The sequence below is a fragment of the Alligator mississippiensis genome, chromosome 1, assembly GCF_030867095.1.
Source record: "Alligator mississippiensis isolate rAllMis1 chromosome 1, rAllMis1, whole genome shotgun sequence".
In the NCBI taxonomy this organism is placed as follows: domain Eukaryota; kingdom Metazoa; phylum Chordata; order Crocodylia; family Alligatoridae; genus Alligator; species Alligator mississippiensis.
The window spans coordinates 258,130,373-258,156,037 of NC_081824.1; the positions used below are offsets into that span (position 1 = coordinate 258,130,373).

Here is a 25,665-nt window from a genome sequence, read left to right on the forward strand (position 1 = left end):
TTGTTTCATGTGTGATGTTGCACTTCAGCCTCTGCACCCCTTTTCTGATCCCAAGATCAACCCCTGGATGTGGTACTGTGGTGATGCGGATGGTAGCAGAGCCACTTGGCACCAAACCCTGTCGTTTGCTCATAAGCGGGGCTCCTGGTGTTGTCTGATTTAAAAAAAAAAATAATCCCATTTTTTAATTTAAAAGAGCAACCCTTTAAAAAAGTAACCCAAAATCCACATTTTTCAGCTATTAAAATGAAACGCCACTAATAGCTAGATCTCTCTCTCTCTCTCTCTAAAAACACCACTAATATATAACTAGATCTATCTATCTATATATCTATAGATATAGAAAGATATCTACCTATATATTAGTGGTGTTTCATTTGGATCCACTTGACACGTGTGTGTGTGTGTGTGTGTGTGTGTGTGTGTGTGTGTGTGTGTGTGTGTGTGTGTGTGTGTGTGACCCAATTAAAAAAAGTAACCCCAAATCCGTTTTATATATATAAAACCCAAAATCCATTATCTATCTATCTAACAGGAAAATGGATTTGGGGTTATTTTTTTTTAAATTGGGACACACACACCCTCTAATATATAGATATACATATCTATAGATACCTATCTATATATTACATATATATCTATTTAGATATATATCTATCTATACGTTAGCAGCGTTTTATTTTAACTACTGAAAAATGTGCACTTTGGGTTACTTTTTTTAACCCGAAAATTGGGGGTTTTTTAATCAACGAGAACCAGGCTCCCTGCCCACGCGGATGCCGTGGAGCCCACGCACCAGGGTTGTACGGAGCGGTGCAATGACGGAAGCCAGTCAGGTCCACCCCCACTTCCCCTTCAAGCGCCTCCGTGTTCCAAACCCTGCAGTAACCAATAGGAGACCGCCCGCATCCTGCCTCCAATAGGAGCTCACAGACAGCCGCCGTTGCTAAGCGGAACAGGGAAGGAGGGTTTGCGTCCTAGTCCCGCCCTCCCTCTCCTTTCTCCCGAGCTCCGCCGCCAACTAGAGGGCTCTGCAGAGGGGGAAGAAAAAAAAAGATGACACGTAGCCAATCGTAGCTGGCAGCGTTCGCTCTGCGCACGCTGATTGGCTGCTGCGCATAGAGTGAGGCGCATCTCCTCCAATCGGATCTGGGATCCGTCAGCGCGGGCGGGACTGGGCGCGCAGTTCAAATTAATATCCGGAAAGTGCCGGGGCAGGAGCTGGGCTGGGAGCAACCATTACGCACCGGTAGGCGGGGAGGGGGCGGAAGCGGCCCATAGGCGCAGGTGGGCGCACGCCCCGGCCCAATGGAGGACCTGGGGGAGAGGCTGCACCGTAGCGGCGCCCGCTTCGCTGACGCCTTAAACGGGATCGTAACGAAGGTGAGGGATCGGCGCGGCCGTTGGGCGGGGGCTGCATCACCCCAGAGCGACCTGTGCGGGGGAAGGGGGCCCCGCGCACGCCTGATGTCGTCACAGTAGGGAAGGGTAGTGATAGCGGGAGGGGCAGCCTGCCAGGGCCTGCTTGGGGCTCCCCACGTGCCTGACCCCTGCCCTGAAAGCAGCGTTGATGGTGATAGCCTGACATTTTTACCCCCTTCTTCAAAAACGTTTTTTTCAAAGGCCCAGATAATGTGAGGATGTAAATATGCAGGAAGTGAAACTCCCAAATCTCTGGTTAACCGCTTTAAGTAGCTGCATTTGCCCAACGTTTCTAAGCACCTACCCATGCTACTGAATGTGTTGGAAACATTTTCCAACGTTTCTAAAGACCTGCTGATCCCACTGAATTACTCGAGGTGCCAGAATCCGTGTTTAGGAAGCTTATTATTGGGAAACTGTAATCTTCTCTCTTCAGGGTTATTTTACAGACATAACTTTGTGGCAACAGGCAAGTTGTTCCACCTTCCTCTTTGTTGAGACGCAGTGAGTAATGAAGAGGAGATAAAAATTTGTGTTTCCCACACTTTTTAATCTATACTGTACTCAGAAAAAAATGAACGTCTGATTTCTTTTTCAGGCTGTTGTGGAGATAATTATATTCTCTTCAGACTGCTAGACCTCTTTGATTTGCATGTGGGATCAAACAGTAGCTTGCCTAATCCAATTCCCAGACAGAGGCCAGTACAAATTGCTAGAGGAAGGTGGGAGATAGACGTGACATTTCAGAGTTGCCTCTTTGACAGGCTATCACGGGAGTTGATTTGTAATTGATACCCTGAAACAGAAAGGTTTATATTCTTGCTTCTAAAAACATTGGTTAACTCATGTAATAGTGAAAATTATTTAAAGTGCTGCTAATGAAACAGCACACGCACGCCAGTTTTCATAGGGTTCAATCTAAACCAAACTGATATGGGGTTCAGGTTATGAAAATAATCTTCAAATGTATTTAAGAGCTTTACTGTTATATTTAATACATCTGTTCTTATTTTTAAAAATGATTGGTTGGGTTTTTTTTATATATACAGTACAGTTATCCCTTTGAAGATGATGTACTTGTCTCTATGCAAACACTATCTTGCAATACACCTGATGGTAAGAATTTTAACTTTTACATATTTAGTATATTTTAGACCTGCTAAAGGATGAAAACTTACAAAACAGGGGTATACAATGTGTATATGAAGACTGTCCACCATGGCCTGCAAAAATTGCAGCATTTTCTGAAGTTTACCCATTGAAGTATGTAACCTTCACATATAAAATTATAAATCATCGAGACGCAAGGATTTTTGTGAGTTATATCTTTGATTGAACCCATATACAGTTGGGAGAGAAAGGGACAAGCTTTTGGCTGCCTGTATAGTAACTTTCCTCAACTATGTACCATTGGTCAGATAAAAGACATAAGCTGCAACAAATCCTTGCCTCTTGCATTTTTCCTGGACCATCATGGTTACATCACTCCAACATGAGAAAAATCTTTGGATTTATGAATCTGTCTATGTAGCAATGAGTGTAAGGTAAAAGGAACTGATATTTTTGGTTTGAGATGTGTAGTTGGTTTGTTTGCTAGACAAAAAAGCAGTGTATTCTTGGGGTTTCAGATTAAAAGTAGTTAATACTTTAAGGACGTGTAAGAAACAAACCACATAATATGAAAGAAGAAGGAAAAGAAGTGAGAGAGGAAAATGAAGGGAAGGGAGTATCAAAGACAAAACCAGTGGTTCTCAACCTTTTTGGACTTGAGGCATCCCTTGGAAATTGTCAGCTCTTTACAGTGAGCTGCAAAAAGCTTATCTGACATCTCTCCCAACTGTGTTAGTTTAATTAATGACACCACCAAAAAGACCCTTTCTTCTCACATATTTTCTAAACTATTGTTGTTGGCCTTGTCCCTTGATATGACGTTCTCAATCTTCCAGTAAATGGGGAAGTTATCAGTGAGTCTGTAGATGACTGAGGAGGCTGATTTGACATCCCCATGTTCGACTGCAAATGTGGCAAATAGATCCCAGTGCTGTTGCATTATAGTTCTTTCCCTTTTGGCTCTCTCACCTACCCACCTCCATAATGAGAAGAGTTTGCTCAAAATGATCAGTGCCTTATCATACATGCATCATGGTGCCGTTGGGAATAATTAAATGCTCAAGTCTCCCAAATAGCGTATTTCTTTGAATCAGCCTTCAAGGTGTTCTTGAATTTTTCTTTTGCCTACCCCCGGAATGGTGACTCTTAGTAAATTGGGAATATATAGGACCTATTTGGGAGCTGGATGTCAGGCATCCTTAGGATACATCCTGTCCAAAGGAACTGGTGCTTTTGTTCTTCTGTTCTTCCAGTTGATATGGAGGATTTTCCAAAGACATTGCTGATGGTAATGTTCCAAAGATTTCAGGTGTTCCTGATATGTCATCCAAATTTCACACCCATACAACAGGATAGGGCTGACAACCGCTTGGTAGATGAGAAGCTTGGTTTAGGTCCTGATGTCATGTTCATCAAAGGCAGTGCTGGCAGATTTGATTTGGTGTTGAATATCATTGTGTATGTTTATTTTTTGGGAAAGGTGGCTGCCCAGTTGGGGAAATGCTCAACATTCTCCAAGGATTGCCCTCTAATTGTAATATGTAGAAGAGCAGCTGGCAGATTTGGGGTGGCATAGTAAAGGATTTAGTTTTTTATGAAGTTGACAGTGAGTCCAGGCATTTCATCTGTTTCACAGAAGCAATTAGGGGTGTACCAATAGAGATTTTGGGAGCTGATACTGATAACCATTATTTAAAGGAGGTATGTTGTCTGATACCGATCCAGTTTCCGATGTAGTGCCTCCAGCTGGTAAGTCCAGTGTGGTGGAAGGGGAGTGGCATCGGGGGGCAGATCAATGTCTCCCGCGGTGAGGGAGGGGGCAGGAGCTGCTCAGCCAGGGTGGGGGGGGCATGGGATGGAGGCACAGCTTGTAGGGTGGATGCAGTTCCTGCCGCTGCTTGCACCCCGGGAACGCCCAGGTCCAGGGGTGTGTACCCCTGGATTCATGTAGTGCGGGTGGGCTGCAGCTGCGGGGTGGAGCCGGAGCCAGGCGGGGCTTGTCTTGCCAGGGACTGGGCTCAGATTGGGCTCAGGCGGCGCTGGGAGGAGGCTGCAGCCACCCCAAATTTCTCTGCAGCTCTGCTCCCAGCCCTGCACCACTTTCTTTCTCCCTCCCCTTCCGACTTATCAGCTGGAGGCAGCACAGGCATTTATTGGCCAAATTATTGGCACCATCTGGCCGATGTCGAATTGGTACCGATATAAAGAAAATTGTCTGTATCGGATATCAGACCGATGTATCGGTGCATCTCTAGAAACAATCAAAAGTGACCTGGAGCTCTCCAATGGAGTGGCCATACATGACGCAGTCATCAGCATATTGAAGATCAATAATGGAGAGGTTGGTTATCTTGGATGTTGAATGTGACTGGTTGATGTTAATCTTTCTTGACTCCAGTTCTAATAGTGAAGGGACCTGTTTCCGAGCCATTGCTCAAGACTGTTGCTGTTATGTTGTTGTGAGGAAGTCTGAGGATGGTAACAAATTTAGGCAAGCACCCAAGTCTCATCAGGATCTTCCATAGAGCCTCTCTACTGATTGAATAAAAGGCCGTTGTCAGGTGAATGAAGGCCATGTAAAGATCTTGATGTTGCTCACAGCATTTTTGCAGCTGTCTAGCAACAAGATCATACCTATTTTAGCTCTGGGTGGTCTTGAAACCACATTGGACTTGAATAGAACCTCCTTCGTGAGGAAAGTGAGTCTACTGAGGCAAACGGAGATGAGATTCTTCTGAGCTGTGGACAGAAGTGCAACACCATGATAGTTCAGCAATCCAATCCATCTTCTTTCTTGAATTTGGAAATGATTCTACTACCTCTCAAGTTTCAGAGAATCTGTTCATGTTTCTAGATTTTCACAATAATGATGTGTAGTTTTTTAGGGAGCTTTTTTTTTTTTTTTCTACCTTGCTAATAAATTTCACCTGGTATTCTGTGAGGATCATATGCTTTCTTGTTCTTCATCTGCTTAATGGCTTTCGATGCCTCTTGATAAGTTGATGGATCGGCATGGTAGCATATCGTTGTGGGGTGGCTTCCATGGTATTGTCTTCAATATTAAAATATTAGTACAGGATCTCTTGGAAGTGCTCCTTCCACCATGTATTGATGGTGGCTCTGTCTTAAAAGAATGTTGTTCCATCCTTGGACATCAGAGGAGTGGCTCCTTGCATGCTTGACCCATAGATAGCTTTGGTTATGCTGAAGAAACTATGCATATTATAATTTTTGCTTGTCTTTTGCTTTGTTTTCCTACTACTTGTCCTTTTGCTCTCAAATTTTTCTCTGAGTCTCAGCTTTAATGTTGTGGTAGGTGTCTGGATTCTGTTTAGAAGTGATGCAAAGCCCTCCTTTTGTGTTAATGAGAGCTTGAATTTCCCTATCTAATGTTTCTTTTTGGATAATCCTAGAGATTCTTTACTTGCCTCACGGATACCTTTCTTGAGGCTTTCCCGGTCATCAGTGGTGTCAAAATCATCTGTGAGGCCAAAAAATTTCTCACTGAGGCACTGCTGAAGATGATCGGCTTTAGCAGGATCATTCAAGCACTTGATATTGAACCTTTTTTTTAGCTGTTTCCTTTGTTTAGCTTGTTTTAGGGCAATATGAATGGACATAATAGGCCATGATAGACCAGCCAGTCATTTACTGTGGTCATAGCTCTGGTGATATGGACTTTTTGATGGTCCTGTGCATTATGACATAGTCAGTCAAGTACCAGTATTTTGAGTAGGAGTGCATCCATGATGTCTTCCATTAGTTGCTTTGATAGAATAAGGAGTTTGTGGTTGATGAGATCATGTTCCAAACACTTGCTCAAGAGAAGAAGTCCACTTGAATTACCTTTCCTCATACCTTCTTTTCACAGAATCATAGAAAATTACAGTTGGAAGGGACCTCAGGAGGTCATCTAGTCCAACCCCCTGCTCAAAGCAGGACCAGCCCCAACTAGATCATCCCAGCCAAGGGTTTGTCTAGCCGGATCTTAAAAACTTCCAAGGATGAAGATTCTACCACCTCCCTGGGTATCCTGTTCCAGTTCTTTACTACCCCCCAGTGAGAAAATTCTTCCTAACAGCTAACCTAAAGTTCACTTGCTCCAACTTAATGCCATTGTTCCTTGTTCTGTCATCTGCCACAAATGAGAACAGTCTAGGTCCATCCTCTTTCGAACCTCTCTTTAGGTAGTTTAAAGGTTGCAATTGAAACCCCTCTCAATCTTTTTTTCTCTAGACTAAATACGCCCAGTTCCTTCAGCTTCTCCTCATAAGTCATGTGCCCTAGCCCTTTCACCATTTCAGTTGCCCTCCACTGGACTTTCTCCAATTTGTCCACATCCTTTCTGTAGTAGGGGACCCAAAACTGAACACAGTACTCCAGATGTGGCCTCACTAGTGCTGAATAGAGGGGAGTAATCACTTCCCTTGCCCTGCTGGCAACACTCCTACCAGTGCAGCCCAGTATGGTGTTAGCCTTTTTGGGAATAAGGGTGCACTGTTGGTTCATTCAGCTTATTGTCCACTGTAACCTGCAGTTCCTTTTTTGCAGAGCTGCTGCTCAACCGGTTGCTCCCCAGCCTGTACTGGTGCATAGGATTGTTCCATCCTAAGTGCAGGACTTCGCACTTGTCCTTGTTAAACCTCATGAGATTCCTTTTAGCCCAATGCTCCAATTTGTCTAGGTCACTCTGAATCCTAGCCCTACCCTCCAGCATATCAACTACTCCCCCCAGCTTGGTATCATCTGCAGACTTGCTGAGGGTGTACTCTATGCCATCTTCCAGATCATTGATGAAGACGTTGAACTAAACCAGTCCCAGGACCGACCTCTGGGGCACTCCACTTGATACTGGCTGCCAACTAGACATCAAGCCATTAATTACTACCTTCTGAGACCAATGCTCCAGCAAGTTTTCTGTCCATCTTACAGTCCATTCATCCAACCCATACTTCCTTAGCTTGCCTGCGAGAATGTTGTGGGAGACCGTACCAAAAACCTTGCTAAAATCAAGGCACACCACATCCACTTGTCTCCTCGCATCCACAGAGCCCGTCATCTCGTCATAGAAGACAATCAGGTTAGTCAACATGACTTGCCCTTAGTGACTCCATGCTGACTGTTTCTAATCACCTTCTTCTCCTTCAAGTGTTTAGTAATGGATTCCTTGAGGATCTGCTCCATGATTTTTCCAGGGACTGAGGTGAGGCTGACTGATCTGTAGTTCCTTCAATCCTCCTTTTTCCCCTTCCTTAAACATGGGCACTATGCTTGCCCTTTTCCAATCATCCAGGACCACTCGATCACCATGAGTTTTCAAAGATGATGGCCAGCGGCTCTGCAATCATGTCAGCCAGCCAGCTCCCTCAGCAGCCTCGGGTCCATCCCATCCAGCCCCATGAACTTGTATATGTCTAGCTTTTCTAAATAGTCCCTAACCTGTTCTTTCTCTGCTGTTGGTTGCTCACCTCCTCCCCATACTGTGCTGCCAGGTGCAGTGTCTGGGAGCTGATCTTGCCTGTGAAGACTAAGGTAAAAAAGGCACTGAGCATTTAAGCGTTTTCTGTGTCCTTTGTCACTAGGTTGCCTCCCCCATTCAGTAAGGGGTATACACTTTCCCTGATCCTTCTCTTGCTACCAAGAGCGTCCAGATAGCATCAACATGCATCTAAAGACCCTTTAAACTGAACAACAGACAACAGCTAACAGTGCATATGCCCTTTTTGTTACCCTTCACATCACTTGCTAGCTGCAACTCCAATTGCACTTTGGAATTCCTGACTTCATCCCTGGCTGTCCGAGCAGTTCTGTTATACTCCTCCCTAGTTGTTTGTCCAAGTTTCCACTTCTTAGACGTTTCCTTTTTGTGATTCAGCTCACTGAATAGTTCCCTGCTAAGCCAAGCTGGTCTTCTGCCATACTTCCTAGTTTTTCTGCATGTCAGGATGATTTGTTCCTGCACTCTCAATAAGGCTTCTTTAAAATGCCGTCAGCTTTGACTTCTGCTTTTCTGAAGTCAAGGGTCCTCACTCTGCTGCTCTCTTTTCTTCCTTTTGTCAGGATCCTGAACTCAATCATCTCATGGTCACTGCTGCCCAAGTTGCCATCCACTTCTACATTCCCCACAAATTCTTCCGTGCCTGTGGACAGTAGGTCGCAAAGAGCATGCCCCCTAGTTGGCCGCTCCAGCACTTGTACCAGGAAGGTGTCCCCAGTACTCTCCAAAACTTTCCTGGATTGCCATTTCACTGCTGTATGTCAGAGTGATTGAAGCCCACCATGAGAGTCAGGTCCTGTGACTTGGAAACTTCTGTTTGAAGAAAGCCTCATCCACCACTTCCTCTTGGTCTGGTGGTCTATAGCAGATCCCCCTCCACGGCATCTTGTTGCTCTCCCCTCTGTCCCTAACCCAGAGACTTCCAATAGGCCTATATTCAGTTTCATACTGGAGCTTTCCCTTGACTGGAAGGATTGAAGAGAACACCACCTGAGCGCCCGTACCTGCCACCCTTGCACCCAGTGCCCTGTAGTTACTTTTGATGTGCTCAGGGTCTCCCCTGGCAGTATCATTAGTGCCCACATGGATGAGTAGCATGGGGTAGTTCTCAGAGGGCCTGTTGAGTCTCCGTAATACCTCCATGAAATCTTGGATCTGGGTTCTGGGCAAGCAGCAGACTTCCTGAGACAAAAGGAACACTTTCTAAGAGTTCCTTTCCATATGTCTTAGTCCTGGCCCGAACTAGCATTGAAATGATAAGAAGAATTATTTTATCTTATTTGGGGACAGATGACAGGTTTTGGTCAAGTTTAGAAATATAATTCTTCTTTTGTTTTTATCTGTATCGGGTCAGGACATATGCACTGTTAGTTGTTGCATGTTGTCTGTTGTTCAGTTTAAAGGGTCTTTAGATGCATGTTGATGCTATCTGGATGCTCTGGCATTTGAGTAACAATCCTGATCTTGAAAGTAAAACCAACACCATAGATGTGTTTGGTGTTTTTTGGATTTTGGAAAGGGACTGTGTGTGTGTGTGTGTGTGTGTGTGTGTGTGTGTGTGTGTGTTCATAGGGTGAGTCCTGCACCCATACCTCCCCTTGTACTACCATACATGCAGACCCCCATACCCTCCCACATATCCACACATACACCCATGTGCTCCCTCACTCCACCCCCAATCCTATCCGCCCCCTACAAACCTATACCCATCCCTCCCATGCCCCCCCCACCCCCACAATAGTCTGAACCTGTTCAGCCTCAGCAAGAGGAGGCTGAGGGGGGACCTGGTAGCTGCCTACAAACTCATCAGGGGAGATCAACAACAAACAGGTAGAGCCCTTTTCTCCCCAGCACCACCTGGGGTGATGAGGAACAGTGATAATAAACTGATGGAGAATAGGTTTAGGTTGGAGATCAGAAGGCAATATTTTACAGTTAGGGTGGCCAAAATCTGGAACCAGCTTCCCAGGGAAGTGGGTCTCACCCCTACCTTGGGCAAATTCAAGAGGAGGTTGGACGATCACCTGTCTGGGGTCTTGTGAACCCAGCATGCATTCCTGCCTGTGGCAGAGGGTCAGGCTAGATGATCTGTTCAGGTCCCTCCTGACCCTAGCTACTATGATACTATGAATATACAAGAGTAAGACTTCATTTTAAGCTATTATGCAATCACCTCTGTGTACACTACACAAACGCATGTAAATCAGGATAAAAATATTTTTTGAAATCAAATTTAATGTTGTAGATGTTCGCTTTCTAGAATATAATTTGGTATTTTTCTGGTTTGGAGATGGCAAAACCTCTTTCTGAAAGGAGTACTTCTGGGGGGCAAGGGAAGGGACTTCTTGTGGCAAAGGTCAGGGTTAGGGGGCAGAACTTCTGGTCAAAAGATGACAACTGGGGGACAGGGCACCTGTCAAGGGGCAGGGCTACCCTTGCGGCCCTCGGCACCATGGCAAAACTCAGTAAGCAGCCCTCCGCCCAAAATAATTGCCCACCCTGGCCTACATCCATTCCCCTAGATCTGGGGGCGAGGGGTTGCTGGCTAACACAAAGCTTAATTGTCCTCTAGAGTGTGTAGTTCATTTCCCTGCTATCAATTCTCCCTAAACATTTAATGAGTAGGGAAGGTATCTAACATGGAATGACACTGTTAGGCATATATCATATCTATTAACTTTTCCTTAAATATTTCTAGGACCGAGGAGTTGGGAGGACATATCACAAAATTACCTGAAAAGGAGGAGAAAATTACTCAAGGTATCAGTTTACTTGTGACTGTATGTTATGAATCATCGTATTCTAATCTTGTTATTTCCACGAATGTGGAAGATTTAGGTCACTATTAATTGGAGAACTATTTCCTAAATAAATGGGGTTTTTTGGCTTCTGGAGTAATTAGATACTTTGAAATGAGAGGTGTGTTTTTGTTTTTTTGTTTTCTGTTCGTCATATACCATGGCTAGCGTTTTGGAAAATATGGGGGCAGGAGAGAAGGTATGGGGCAGGAGTTAATGATAATTTTGGACATCATTGGGATATTGGCTTGTGTATGTGTACATATGCATATCCACACAGGATATGTATTGGAATAGAAGAAAGTAGGAGTGAAAGGGTCCTCATGCGGTTATCTTGGGGAGGGGGCAAAGCCTAGCCCATGCACTAGATTGGGCCCATGACAGATTCCATTTCCCAGCAGCCCCTACCCACATTGCTGCGGCTTATTTCCCTGGAGATCCCACTACTGGGGTCTCCATGGAAGCCAGCTGCAGCAATGTGGGCAGAGTCTGCTGGGAAATGGAGTCCAGCCATTGGCCAGATCTGCTGTTTTGCCTACCCCTGGGTTGTCTAGTGCAGCTCCCTACTCAAGGCAGGATTATCCCAGACTAAAACCATTCCAGCCAAGTTTGTGTCTAACCTGCTCTTGAAAACTTCTAAGGATGGAGATCCCATACATTTTTTAGGTACCCTGTTCCAAAGCTTGGCCAACCTCAAAGTGAAAGAGTTCTTCCTGATATCCAGCCTAAGTTTTCTCTGTTGCAAGCTGAGGCCAATGCTACTAGTCCTGTTTCCTATGGCCATAGAAAAAGCCCATGTTTACCTGTCTATAATTGTCATTCAGGTATTTGAAGGCTGTTATCAAGTCCCCCCTCAGTCTTCTCTTCTCCAGACAATAACCCTAGCTCTTTCAACCTGTCTTTCAAAAATGATTCTTCCCAGGCTCTGCTCTAGACCTTTTTAATCCTTGAAGTGTGGGCCCCAAAAGTGAACATAACGCTCCAGGTTAGGTCTCTCTAATGCTAAATAAGAGTGGAAGAATCATTTCCTTTCATTTATAGGTAGCACTTCTGTTCATTCATCCTAGTATGCCACTGGCCTTACTTACAACAAGAGTATGCTCTTGGTGCATATATAGCTTTTGGTGCACTGTAACCCTCCAAGTCTTTCTCTGCATTGCTGCTGCAGCCTAGCCAGTTATTCCTCAGTCTGTATTTGTATATTCAATTATTCCATCCCAATTTCAGGATTTTGCATTTCTTGTTGAATTTCATCTGATTTTGGACCATTTTTCCTGTCTATTCAGGTCGCTCTATATCCTAGCCCTACCCTCCAGAGTGTCTGCAACTCCGCCCAAATTTGGTGTCATCTACAAATTTGCAAAGCATGCACTTAGTCCCATTGTCCATATCATTAATGAAGAAGTTGAACAATACTGGACCCAGGCAGGACTCCTGGAGAACCCCACTTGATACCTCATACCAGCTAGACATTGAGCCATTAATGATACATTGAGCCTGTGATGAACATGACAATCGAACCAGTTATGTATCTACCTTACAGTACTTTCATTCAGTCTGTATTTCCTTACCTGGCTAACAAGAATGTCATGGAATACAATGTAAAAAGCAAGATGTATCACATCCCCAGCTCTTCCCCCAGAAAGAATCAGGTTGGTCAGGAATGACTTGTTCTTGGTGAATCCACAGTGCCAGTTCCTGATCTCCTTGTCCTCCTCTAGGTGCTTCAAAATAGGTTCCAGGAGGACCTGGTTCGTGATCTTTCTTGGTATCGATGTCAGAATGACTGGACTGTAATTCCTTGAAACTTCCTCCTTCCCTTTCTTAAAGATGGGCACTAGAGTGGCCCTTTCCCCTTTCAGCGCCATATTGTATTGGCACTGATAAAAGGAAAATTAACATTATTGGCTATTGCCTTTTTTGGCCAGTGTAGCCAATAACGTACCAGTAAAAATGCCTTCTGGCTGGGGCTTCTGGACACTGCATGCATGCGTATGGCCACAGCATGCATGCGGGCAGAAGCACAGCCAGACAGTATGGAGAGCAGTGCCATTCAGGTAAGTCTGTACATGGGCAGGGGGGAGGGAAGGGGCCATAGGCGGGGCAAATCCAGACCCTTATGGTGAGGGAGGGCGTGGGGCAGGGGTTGGGTTAGGGTGTGGCCCAGCCAGGGCAGTGAATGGTACCCCAGGGCCAGGGCAGGGAGCGAGACAGAAGCACAGGCGGTTCATCCATGGGACGTAGCGGGGAGCAGGGTTTGGCTCCCCACCACTGTGCGGTGGCACCCGTGGGGGAGCTTGTGCCCCCCTGGATTTGTTCGTGGAGGCAGGCTGCCTGCTGTGTGCTCAGGGCTCTCCGCCCTGCTGCCTTTTTTTTTCCCAAGAGCCCTGTGCCAGCCGTACATCCCCTGCCCACCTGGCGACGGTGGGGGCAACAAGTTGTGCCTTTTGCTGCCAGATGTACAGGGGACACAGCATGGCCAGTGCATGGCTCCCGGGGCAAAACAAAGTGAAAAGACGAAAATAGTTTTGCAGTGGCAGTGTGTCAAATTGAGATGACTTTCTCCATCATTAGGGTTGTGGGCATGTTATTTGTTCTTTTCCCTCTGAGCATTTAAGTGTTCCAGATGAACATTTCTTTTGTAGTACTTTTTTTACTGCAAGGGTGTTGAACTCATCTGGCCTTCTAGGCTTGGATGAGAGAAGCTGGCCAATCTGTGGGCTGGACCAGGACTGACCCCCCGTGCATATAACCTGGGGGCTAGACCACTCGTGCCACACGCACTGCCAGGTCCAGCCTGTGACCTCTGTGCCGGCCCCCTGTGGTGCATACATAACCAGCCCCTGTGCTGCACACAGAGCTGGACTGTGCCCTCCATGCAACACAGGAGGCCTTTCAGGGGCACACACTATAAGCAGTGCCACACAGGTGCCGCCTTGTCTCTGATTCGGCACAACCCAACCTAGGTCATCCCAGGAGCCATCATGCCGTTCTAGTCTGGCAGCATGCAGCATACATTGCATGCTCCGCATTGATCCCCTGTGCTGCATGCAGGATGCATGGCACTGGGTGCAGTCTGTGGTGCCCCATGCAACGTAGGGCCAGGGCCAGTACATTGGGTTGCTGCGATGACCCGTGGGGCTGTGGGCCTGATAACATGGATATGGCCTGTGGGCCTCATGTTTGTCACCTTTGTTTTACTGCAAGATTGCTGGTGTGCATGCTGGCACTGAATATGTTTAAGGGTGGGAATGAACAATTTTTCCTTGTAGCGTAGAAATAATGTAAACATAGGGGTGGACAAAGTATGGCCCACGGCCAGATAAAGCCAGCCAATTGACTGCATCTGGCTCATGGGTGGGTGCTCGTCAATTAAGTGGATCTAGCCTGTAGCTGCCCCCACATTACTCTGCATGGGGATAAACCCCACCTGGGGCAGCCCACAGCCACTGGACACTCCCAGTCCTAGCCAGCGTTCACAGCTTCCTGGTGGGGTTGCTTCCATTGCAGCTGCCTGGGTACTGCTCTGCTCCCCCTGCCTCCAGCATTTCCTTCTCTTGCCCTTGCTGCACTGCTTCGGGGGCGGGGGCAGGAGGGCAAGCCAACAGTTGCAGCCAGATGGCTCCTGCCCCAGTGTGTGGGACTCTAGTTCCAGCTTTTAGCTGCCTTTCACTCCAGCCACCTGGCACAATGACCAGCCACCTGTGGGCTGCTGAGTGGTTGGAAGGCAGCCAGGAGCTGGAGCCCTGTATGCTGGGGCAGGGACCACCCAGCTGTAGCTCCCTACCCCCCTGCCCAGAGCAGCACAGCAAGGACAGGAGGAAGAGGAGGAGGAGCTGCTGGAGGTTGGGAGAGCCAAGCAGTTCCTGGGCAGCTGCAGCCACACCAGGAGCAACCCCCGGGGAAGCTGTGCATGCTTTCTGGGGCTGGATTGGTGCAGATGGAAACACAGTGCCTAGGTGGGAGTGGGTGGGGCTTGGCCCCACGTGGGTGCTGTGGGGGCAGCAGCAGGCTGGGTGGGATGTGGGGTGGATCACACAGGTACATGCACCACCCAGGCAAGCTCTGCTGCATCTGCCCCCTCACCGTCGATTCCCTAGACTTAGCGTGCAGGCAGCCTTCCACACATGCAGGCCCCCCTCCCCACCCTCACACACACACATTTTACAATAGTAAGACCATATTGAGCTATTATGCAATCACCTCTATATACACTATTCAAAAGACCAAATCAGGGGGGAATTTTTTAAATAAAATTAAAATATATTACAGTAGATGTTTGATTTCTAGTATATGATTTGTTTTTTATCTATAATTTGTTAAAATTATATCTTCTGCAAGATTTTACATGTGTAGCCCTCGAAAGCTCACGAAAACTTGTTAAGGGGCCCTTCAGCCAAAATAATTGTCCACCCCTGTGTTAACATATCAAGTATTTGTCAGTTGCTATCAAAATTGAATATATAATATACTTGGTGTACAAATCGCATACCAGCATTCATTGTAGTTGAAATAAACACCCTCAAACAGCCCATCTTGGGCACTAACATCTAAATCCAGCATCTACAAACATAAAATATCAACATCATTAAAAATGGTGGCTTGTGTTCTTTACAGTCCTGCCCCAAAAGCACTCAGAGCAAAAACATGCTAAACTGATTCTTAGTCTTAAAGCTCATCAATAATTGTAAGAAATTCCTGCTGTCTATACACATCCTTGGTGTTGGGTGGAGGGGGTGCTTTCAATTAGAGTGGTTCCCAGAGAGTAATTAAAACACCTCACTGTCACATGTATTAAGCCCCCACAGGTTTAAAGATGGCTGTGGGATGCTTTATCTAAATTTCATTCAACAAGGTTTAGGTAAAGTGCCCCAGCGGCCATGTTTAAACTCATGGGATCTTATGCACGTGATGACGAGACTACGCTGAAGTGTTCTAATTGGGATGTGGAACAGATTTGATTAATCAAGTCTGCTCTGACAGATTCTTATTAGGAGGTGAACTAGCATGTGTATAGATGCCCTCCAGTTTTAAGTTTCCCCTAGATGCTCTTTCAAAAAACTGGGCCATGTGGCCTTGAAGGTCAACAAATAAGTACTGTTTTGAACTTGGCAGGATGATGGGTTAAACTAACTTTATTCTAGAGCAGGGGCAAGCAAAATGTGACCCACGTGCCAGATTCACCCCTTCAAGCACTTTCATCCAGCTCTTCTTCCTGTGAGGGTGGGAGTGAGGCACCTACATCTGCCCCCAACATGCCGTATTATGTCTTGCTCTGACTCATGGGTGGAAGGGCCAGCCTTGCTAGCGCTTGGTGGGGCTGCTGCTGCAGGCTTCCCCGGTGTCCCGTTCCCTCAAGGCAGTAGGTAGGGAAGGCGGGGCAGAGCTGCAGCTGGGCAGGAGTACAGAGTGTGGGACTGGGGCTGGTGGCAGTGCGGAGGTCGCTGGGCAGGGTGTGCGTATAAGGGAGGGTGGGGGGTATGGGGATCCCTTCCACACTCCCCCCCACATGGCATGCAGCCCTGGCAGGCAGCGGGGGCAGTGCTTGGCACTGGTGTCTGGCTCCAGCCAGCACTGCACATTGTGGCGAGGAGCTCAGCCCCTGCCAAGTCATCTGTATCACGGGCGCTCCCTGTACTCATGTGGCACAGTAGGGAAGCCCCAGGCACAAGCCAGTTGGGGTGGGGAAGACAGCTGGCTCCAGCGCCTGGGGTTTCCCTCGTGCTGCATGAATGCAGGGAGCACTGGCAACACAGATGGCCTGGCAGAGGGCTGTGCTCCTTGCTGCAATGTGCAGCTCCAGCTGGAGCCAGGCACCAGCACCCCTACCTGCTGCTGCACCATGGGGAAAGTGTATGGGGTGGTCCCCACACCCCTCCCACCCCACAAATCGCACACAGTGTTGCCTGCGTTGACTGCAAGAGAGGACAGTGTTCCAGAGCCACATACCCACACCCAATAAACACCACAATCCTCAAACATACCCTATGCCTGCCACACACAGTTACACTACCTCACAAATTACTCCCACAGCCTACTACACACCCACCCACCCAGCCATACCCCCTTACACAATATATGACTAAAATTTCATTTTTAAGTTATTATGCAATCGCCTTTATATACAGTACACAAACACAAATCATGACAAATATTTTTTGTAATAAAATTAGAATATGTTATAGTAGGTGTTTGACTCTTAGTGTATGATTTGTTTTTTTTCTGGTTGTAATATGGCAACTCCCCTCCCCCCCCCAAAGGAGTATTACTGGGAGGCAAGGGGAGGGACTTCCAGTGGCAAAGGTCAGGGAAGATGGCGACCAGGGGTGGAGCAACCTTCAAAGGGTGGGGCTACCCATGCGGCCCTCGACAGCGCACTATATCTCATTAAGCTGCCCTCCACCTGAAATAATTGCCCGCCCCTGCTCTAGAGCGTCCCTAAGGAGAGTATTGTCATTAACTGGATAGATACAAAGTTAAGTTATAGCTTGTGTTTGCTGATTTACCACAACAGTACCAAGGCTTGAGTAAACAAGGTGGAAACAAGATGATGCCAGTATAGTCATTGCCTTGTAGATTAAAATAACAACAGAAATCTCATCCATAGCCATTGAGAATTAAAGGAGATAGGTGCCTTACAGCATTGAAATAAATAAGTGGTTTAGTCAAAATAACTTGCGGTTCTAACTTCTGACTCTGCTTTCTGTTTTTAATTTCAGAAGACTACACACTATCAAGTAACTACAGGTAAAGAAAAGTCTTACAACATTATCTATATTTAATCTATCCAGAAGTAAAATAGAAATGCCACATCTACAGTGCATGAAGATACAATGATTTTGTATATGCTTTGCAATCTAAAGGCAGTAGGTGCGGTCACCCGACAGGTTGTCATCATTTGATGTGTTAATACGCCTTTGTCAAAAGTTTTGAAAAAAATGTTTAATACCCAAACAAATAGTTATTGGATTTTAAAGCCCTCTCTTTTATCTACAGTGTTCAAGATATATATTAGTGAGAAAAATGTTTAAATAAGTGGGTATAGATTAGGAAAGGCAACCAGGACTGGTTGAGCCAAAGAGATGGGAAACTTGGAGGGAGATGAGGCCAGTACTGATTGTGGAAAGAGCTGAAGCAGGTAAGAAAAATGTGGGAGGAAGAATTACAATGGAACTGGAAAAGGACTAGGAACCAGTGATGTCACTGGGGACAGAGCAGAATGAAATGGCTTGGATAGGGAGCCCATGTGAAAAACTAGGATAAGACACTAGCAAAAAGACTTGTGAGTAGGAGGAGAAGCCAGAGGAGTGGAAACTGAGGGTGGAAGAGGCAGACAGAGGAGAATGGAGATGAGATTGGGCGGAGTAGGAAGAAAGGGGTCAAACTGAAAGCAGAAAAGGCCAATTAGGAAAAACTTCCTTTTTACAGTGTGAACCCAAGAGTTTTAAAATTCATCATTTTTCATGTCAGCAAATATTGAAAATCCAATGGAAAGTTGATGTCTCATCCCTTCCAGTCCTAAAATACATAGAGGATGGCTGCCTACTGGTACCTAATATTTGGTTAGTTCAAGTCGGTAGTGATAGATAGATTCCATCCGTATTGATAACCCGTGTAGAAGGTTTTATTTTTAATGTGTGTTTTTAAAAATAAAAGAAAGAAATTATACACACAAACATCTGTATTGCTAGAACTTAAAGTCAAAATCAGAAGCTCAAGTCAGCACTGAACGAAGCAAATTTTCTGTAGAAAAAAATGTGATTGTGTATCATAATGTATACAGAAATGAGGACATAATTAAGGCAACCTTAATTCTGATATTTCCAAAATTTTGGGTGCTTGATTTTTTTTGCAACCTTAACACTCTTTTTCCTCAAAGATTTTGTGCATCCAAGATGGGATTAGAGATGGACTATTGAATAAGAGAAAATGTCTGTATGTATGTGATGACTGCAGTGGAATGGTTGTCAAAAGATACTGCATAATGGAGTAAAGCTGGGAGAGAAGCATTAGCTTGCAGTGAAGACTTCAAAAGATTTGGGGTCTTTCATTTTGCACTAGCAAGTACTTTTATTTGTAAAATCTTTTGGCTTGACCCCAACCCAATACTGTTCAAGTTGCTTAAAAATTAATACCAAAGAAACTTACTAGTTCTGTTTTAAATACCTTAGGATTTGATGTAACTGCTTTTAAATCTTATCTTTTTGCAATATAATTAAGGCCAGGTAGAAGGAAAACCACTTCAGACTTATTTTTTTGTTTTTCCATTTTTAATGTTATCAAAGCAAGGTCTAAAGGAAAAGTGTGTGTATTTACTTATTTTACTGTGTTCCAATTATAAATTTACCCTGCACGCAAGTCAATCCCACTCTCTCAGGTAGGGATGCACCAATAGAGATTTTTTGGGCCAATACTGATAGCCAATTTTTAAGAAGGCATATCGGCCAATACTGATCCGATTTTCTAATAGTCAGCCCAGCAGCTTGAAGAGTAGTGTCTGGCTGGTAAGTCTGTTGTGGGGGAAGGGGGGGCAGATTGAGGCCCCTGCGGTGAAGGAGGGAGAGGGGCTGGGGCAGGCACTGTCCAGCTAGGGCGGTGCATTGGGGGGGGGCATGGCGGTGGGGGCATGTGTCCCCAGATCTGTGCATGGTGGCTGCCGCTGCAGGCTGGGGCTAGGGGCTGTGCTGGCCTCTTTCTGGTGGGGGCTGGGCCGAACTGTGCTTGGGGTGCGGGCTGGCAGTGCTGGTAGGGAGTTGCGGGGGGGTGGAGCTAAAGCGAATTTTGGGATGGCTGCAGCCCCTCTAGCGCTCATATACCCTTCCCAGTGTCGCTGCCACCCACCCCGGGTGCAGCCCTTGGCCCCAGCCAGCAGCAGCAGCTGCCCCACAGCCCCAGACAAGTTGCAGATCCATCCCACGCCCCCTGCTGGACAAGCCGCAGCACCATCCCGTGCCCCTCCCTGGCTGGGCAGCATCTACCCCAGCCCCATGCCCTCCCTCACTGCAGGGGCCTCGATCTGCCCTCCCACGTCCCTTCCCTCCCCTTTCACCACAACAGACTAACCAGCTGGACATATAGCTCTCCAAGCTGCCAGACTGCGCTCCTGGCCCTGTGCATGCTGCAGTTGCTCATATTTATCAGGCACAGTATCAGCCGCATCAAGCAAAAAAAGCCGATTTCTGATGTAGTCAATTTTCTTTATTGGCACTGATTCTATCGATCCAGTATCGGACTGATGTATCGTGCGCCTCTACTCTCAGGTTCTGTTTTAGGAAAATAGCCTTCCCTGTAAGGATCAAACCCTTAAACTAGTATTGCCATTACAGATCTCACAGAATCAAATAACTAAGTTAAGGACCCAAGTGTTAAAGGCACAAAAATTACTAGCATAAAAGGTATATTCTGTACCAAAGTTAATTTTGCCCAAGACTCACTACATTGCTTTCAGCCATTTCCGAATGTCAGTATATTAAGGCATATTTTTAGTTAAACTGAAACTGTTTCTCTTCTTTGGCAGTCCCTTGCAGTTGAGGATGATTGTCTTGAATTAATGTCTTATCTGTGGGTTCGAAGATAGCTGACAAGGCCAATCTGGGATTGACAGACTCTGCTGCAACTCAGACACATGTTTCTGTGTGGGGTGGGTGGCTCAGGATTCTTAATTCAGTCCGCAACGTGCTGTTTTTACCACTTCTGCTTTTCCATCTCCTGTTGTCATTGTAAGGTTCCAAAGTACCGAGATCCTCACAGTAGACTCTTCCTCCATTTGGGGCAGTCCTGGGCAATAGTCTCCCAGGAGTTGATGTTGATATTGCATTTTTTCAAGTTAGCCTTGAGGACGTCCTTGAAGTACTTTTTCTCCTTTCTTTTGAGTGTACACCTTGACCTGAGCTGGAAGAATAAAACTTGCTTCAGGAGTCTGGAGTTGGACATCCAGATGACATGGCTGGCCCAACGAAGTTGATGTCGAATGACCATTTCCTCAATGCTTGTGGTGTTTGCTTGCAAAAGTACATTAATATTGGTGCATCTGTCTTCCCACTGGATTCAAAGGGTCTTCTGTAGGCAGTGCAAATGGTATTTCTCCAGCAGCTTGAGGTGTCTCCTGTATATTGTCCACATCTCAGCTTCTTACAGTAAGGTGGGGATCACAACTGTTTGATAAACCATGAGCTTGGTTTTGGATGTGATGTTGCAATCTTCGAACACCAATTTCCTCAGGCATCTGAAAGCTGCACTTGCATATTTGAGGTGATGTTGGATTTCTTTGTCAAAGTCAGCCTTCTGCAAGAGATGGCTTCCAAGTTATGGGAAATACTCAAAGTTCTCCAGAGTCTCACTGTGCACCTGAATTACCAGAACTGGGGATTACTCATTAAGAGCTTGTTGATGGAGGACCCTAGTCTTCTGAATGTTAAGTGCAAGTCCCATTTTCTTGCATGCCTCAGTAAAGACATCGAAGATTGCCTAAAGATCTGTTTCTGAGTGAGCACAGACTACAGCATCATCAGCATATGTGAGCTCAATTATTGAGGCCAGGATGGTCCTGGTTTTGACACGGACTCATGAGATTAAACAGTTTACTATCCATTTAGTATTTTAGCTCCACTCCAACTGGAAGCTTGTTGGTAATCAGATGTAGTATCGCAGTAAGGAATATCGAGAAGGGTGTTAGAGCAATGATGCAGCCTTGCTTAACTCCCGTCTGAACCTCAAAGAGATCTGTATTAGATTCATTACTGGGAACCACGGCTTGCATTCTGTCATGGAGCAGGCAAAGAATGGTGATAAATTTCAGTGGACATCCATACTTAAGAAGTATTCCCCAGTGCTTCTCAGTTGACAGAATTGAAGGCTTTCATGAGGTCAAAGAAGGCCAGGTAGAGAGGGTTTATGTTTCTTCTGGCACTTTTTCTGCAGCAGGTCAGCTGCGAAGATCATGTCAGTTGTGCCTCTTGATGCCCTAAATCCACACTGAGATTCTAGGAAGAGCTCTTTAGCAGTGGAAGGAGACGGTTCAGGAGAGGTTCCTGTGGTGGGCAGCAAGGCAATCCCTCTGTAATTTCCACAGTCAGACTTGTCTCCTTTTTTGAAGATTGTCATGATCATGGCATCCCTGAGGTCATCTAGAATTTCTTCACCATTCCAAATCCTTAAGATGAGGGCATGGAGCTCTGAAGTGAGCTCTTCTCCCCCATGCTTGAAGATTTTGATAGAAGATTCCATCAGCTCCAGATGCCTTGTCATTTTTCATCTGCTTGATGGCTTTCTTCACAGGCTTTCCTGTCTAGAGGGATTTCTGACTGGATGATGCAGGATGGAGTTGAGAACACTTTCATCAACAAGTCTCAGTTGAGAAGGTCTTCAACACATGCTCTTTCCAATGTGTGTGGATGGCTCCCCTTTTCTTGATCAGGTCTCATCCGTCCTTAGATCTCAAGGGGGTTGGTCCCTGCATGCTTGGACCGTAGATGTGTTTGGTAGCCTTGAAAAAACTGTTCATATCATGGATGTCAGCAAGATGTTGAATTTCCTTCGCCTCATCTTTCTACCATCTGTTCTTTATATTGTGGGTCTTCTTTGGACCTTTGCCTTGGTTTGTTGGAGATGCAATTTCTTTTATTGGAGTTGATATTATTCTGCCAAGTACAAAAGGTCTTGTGCTTATGGTCAATCGACTCTTGGATCTCACAGTTTTTCTCTTCAAACCAGCCTTGATGTTTCCTGGTAGAGAATCCAAGTGTCTCTTTGCAGTCGCTGATGATGGTGGACTTGAAAACACCTCAAATGCTGCTGACATTCTCCCATTGTTATTGATTGGAATCTTTTGTTGATGCACTGGTAGAAGAGGTGTCGCTTGATCAGGCCCTTGAATCCTTTGATGTTGATCTTCCATTGGCATTTCTTCTGCTGTAGCTGTTGTTTGGGAGCCAGTTTGAGTGACATAACCAACTGAATGAGTTTATTGGTCCAACAATCATCAGCTCCTAGCATAGCTCAGGTGATACAGACATGTTTGCAATCCCAGGCATGAACAACAATGTAGTCAATCAGGTGCCAAGGCTCAGATCACAGATGCTGCCATGATGTCTTGTGCCATTTTTTCTGGTGGAGCAGGGCATTGGTAATGATGAGCCCATCTTCTGTGTACTTGGTCAAGAAGAGGATGCTGTTGGAGTTGACCTTCCCCGCTCCTTCCTTGCCAATGGTTCCATTCCACAGGTTCGAGTTCCTCCCACCTTTGGCATTGAAATCACCAAGCAGAATAAGCCTGTCTTCCTTTGGAATGCCAGAAAGGACTTAATCAAGGTTTTTGTAGAATTCCTCCTTGGTTTCATCAGCAGTGTCAAGAGTCAGGGCATACTCACTGAAAACAATGGCATATTGGCTCCCTGCTAGTTTAAGATGGAGAGTCATGAAGTGTTTATTAATTCTGATAGGGAACTCGTTGAGGTGGTTTATGAGTTCATTTTTATGGCAAAATCAACTCCATGAAGCTGGTGTTCTCTTTGTTTAACTTTCCAGAAGAAGGTACAGCCACCTCCATGTTCTTTTAGTTGCCCGTCTCCAGCTCACCAGGTCTTGTTCAGCGCAGCGACATTGTTGTGTTGCCTGAGTTCTTGAGCCGTGATTGCAATACGGTGCTCTGGGCATTCACTATTAGCATTGTCCACGAGGGTCTTGATGCTCTAGGTCCTGAAATTGATTGGATAACTTTATTGATTCTATCCTCAGTAAAGGTGATTCTGCTGGATGTGAAGGTAGGCTTCTTCAGGAAGAAGGTAGGCTAGTTTAGGGCACATTTTCTAGCCCCCTCCCCATGTGAAGTAAGCAGATTGGATCCTGAAGAGGGCTGCTCAGTTGCAGTTACAGCTTCAGAATTGCACTCCTGCCTCATCCAGCTGCTAGAAGGACCTTCTTGTAACTGCTGCCTTCATGCCAGTTCATAACTATGAGCTTCCAGACCTCACAATCCTGGTCCCGTCATCACTAGCTGGTCATCAAAGGGCTTGAAAAATGTGCTGGGAAAGCCATTTTCATGGAAGATGCCTGTACAATAAACAATAAAAGAAATGAAACTGTTTAAGCCTGTAAATAGGGGGTGGGCAATTATTTCGGGCGGGGGGCCACTTACTGAGTTTTGGCAAGCCATTGAGGGCCTCATGACAGACAGCGAGGGGCAGATGTATATTAATTTTCTAAATTTTTTTAGGGGCCCCACAGGCTAGGTAGAGTGGTCTGGTGGGCCACATCTGGCCTGCGGGCCACATTTTTCCCACCCTTGCTGTAAATAATCACAATGGCCAGATTTAAACAGCAGTTCAGGATTCAGATCTATAGGATATAAATCCTTAATTCAAACAGCCCTGGCTTTAAAGCTTTAGAATCCACATTTTCCTAATTTTTTGAGGGATGGTGGGGAAGGGTGAACTGGCTGTTTTGTATGGAAGATTTCTGATGTTTTTGTTGTTTTTTTTTGTTTTGTTGCAAAATGCTCATTTGTTGAATCCAAAGTGTTTCACTATTGGCTTTGACCATCTTCCAAGTGAAATACAGACAGGGCTCTGTGAACCACCCAGGTAGTCATGATTCTGGAGAGGCACTGCTGGGTGTATTGGGTTGGGTGTACTGCTACTCCCCGACTCCTTAATATTCTAGTTGTGGAGGGTCAGCCAAGGATCCACAGATCAGGACCTTGGCCTCCCTGGGCAGCTGGCCTGAGGCTTGCCCCTGGATTATGAGCTTTTCCCCAGGCCCTGGGCTCCCTTCCCAGAGTCCATCCCTGTTAACACAAATCAATAGTAATAATAAATGAAAAGGGTTGCACTTATAGTCATGGTTACCATTTGTGGTCTCCGCTCTCTGCTCCCTGTGTTGTGGTTCTAGTACCCCAACAGCCTGGATCTGGATATGGGTTGGCAACAGGGCTTCTGTTGGACAAGGATAAACCCATCCAAGAATTACACTGTCCGAGCGTCTTCAGCAGTGGCAGCGTGCTCCTTGCCCAGGAGCTGCCCCCCCCCCACTAGTTCCTGGCTGCTTTGAACAAACTGCTCCCATGGGGGCAGGCCTTTCCACCCTGCCCAGGTGGCTGGGCTTCCAGTTGTCTGCAGTTGGGGGCACTCTTCCAGCCAGGGCTGTTTGTCACCTCTGCTTCCGCCATATGGCCTTCTAGCTGGTCCATGTAGCCACAGTGCTGTCTTGGGGTGGGGGGGAGTAGGGAGCCGTCTCAGGACAGAAGTGGCTTGGACGCGCTCCTCCCCGCAGTAATGGAGCTGGACCCCATCACAGACTCCAGCAGAACTCCTTGTTTCCTACCACCTCCTTTTGTGGACTCTTTCCTGACTTTGTGGCTCCAGTGGTGACCTGCCACATGGATCACCACATCTCTGGGAACCTAAGGCACCAGAGCCAAGGGTCTGGAAATCTCAACTTGATGCTAGCTTCTTAAGACTTCTGAGCCCCTAGTTTGCCTGAGGAAGGATTAATGCTTACCTCCTACAAGAGAGCAGGGAAATCGCCAGAAATTCCAGGTGCAGGTGATCTGGGTTACCCAGCCATAGTGGCTCTTCCTTGTGTGGGCCAAGACTCATGCTACGTGGTGCTCCTAAGAGCCACAATGGGTAGCATTTGTGGGGTCATAAGATCAGCCAGCAGCCTGACAAGCCATTACGGTCCTTAATGACATAGGTGATGGGTAGGGGGTGCATAGGGGTGCACGTGCCCCCAGCTTACAGGGCCAGTGCCCCCCCAACGACCAACATTGCTGCTGTCGGTAGGGCTGGTGCCCACTCCCCTCTGACAGGGCTGCTGCCATTGGTGGCTTCTGCCTCTTCA

At 46.2% G+C, this 25,665-nt stretch overlaps 1 protein-coding gene across 3 annotated transcripts in view; it reads left to right on the plus strand.

Annotated features, from left to right (window-relative positions):
- Window positions 1–1,192: 1,192 nt before the first annotated feature.
- The window catches only part of LOC102559585 (uncharacterized), a 69,789-nt gene continuing 45,316 nt past the window's right edge, over window positions 1,193–25,665 (plus strand). For 2 of the 3 annotated variants that reach the window (XM_019476496.2, XM_059720540.1), the window contains exons 1-4: window positions 1,194–1,383; window positions 2,472–2,538; window positions 10,728–10,789; window positions 17,547–17,574. In XM_019476496.2, the coding sequence (XP_019332041.1) occupies window positions 1,309–1,383; window positions 2,472–2,538; window positions 10,728–10,789; window positions 17,547–17,574 (232 nt within the window). In that variant the 5' untranslated portion in view covers window positions 1,194–1,308. Of the gene's footprint in view, window positions 1,384–2,471; window positions 2,539–10,727; window positions 10,790–17,546; window positions 17,575–25,665 lie in introns of all 3 variants that reach the window. The other variant, XM_059720539.1, reaches the window with a different exon arrangement.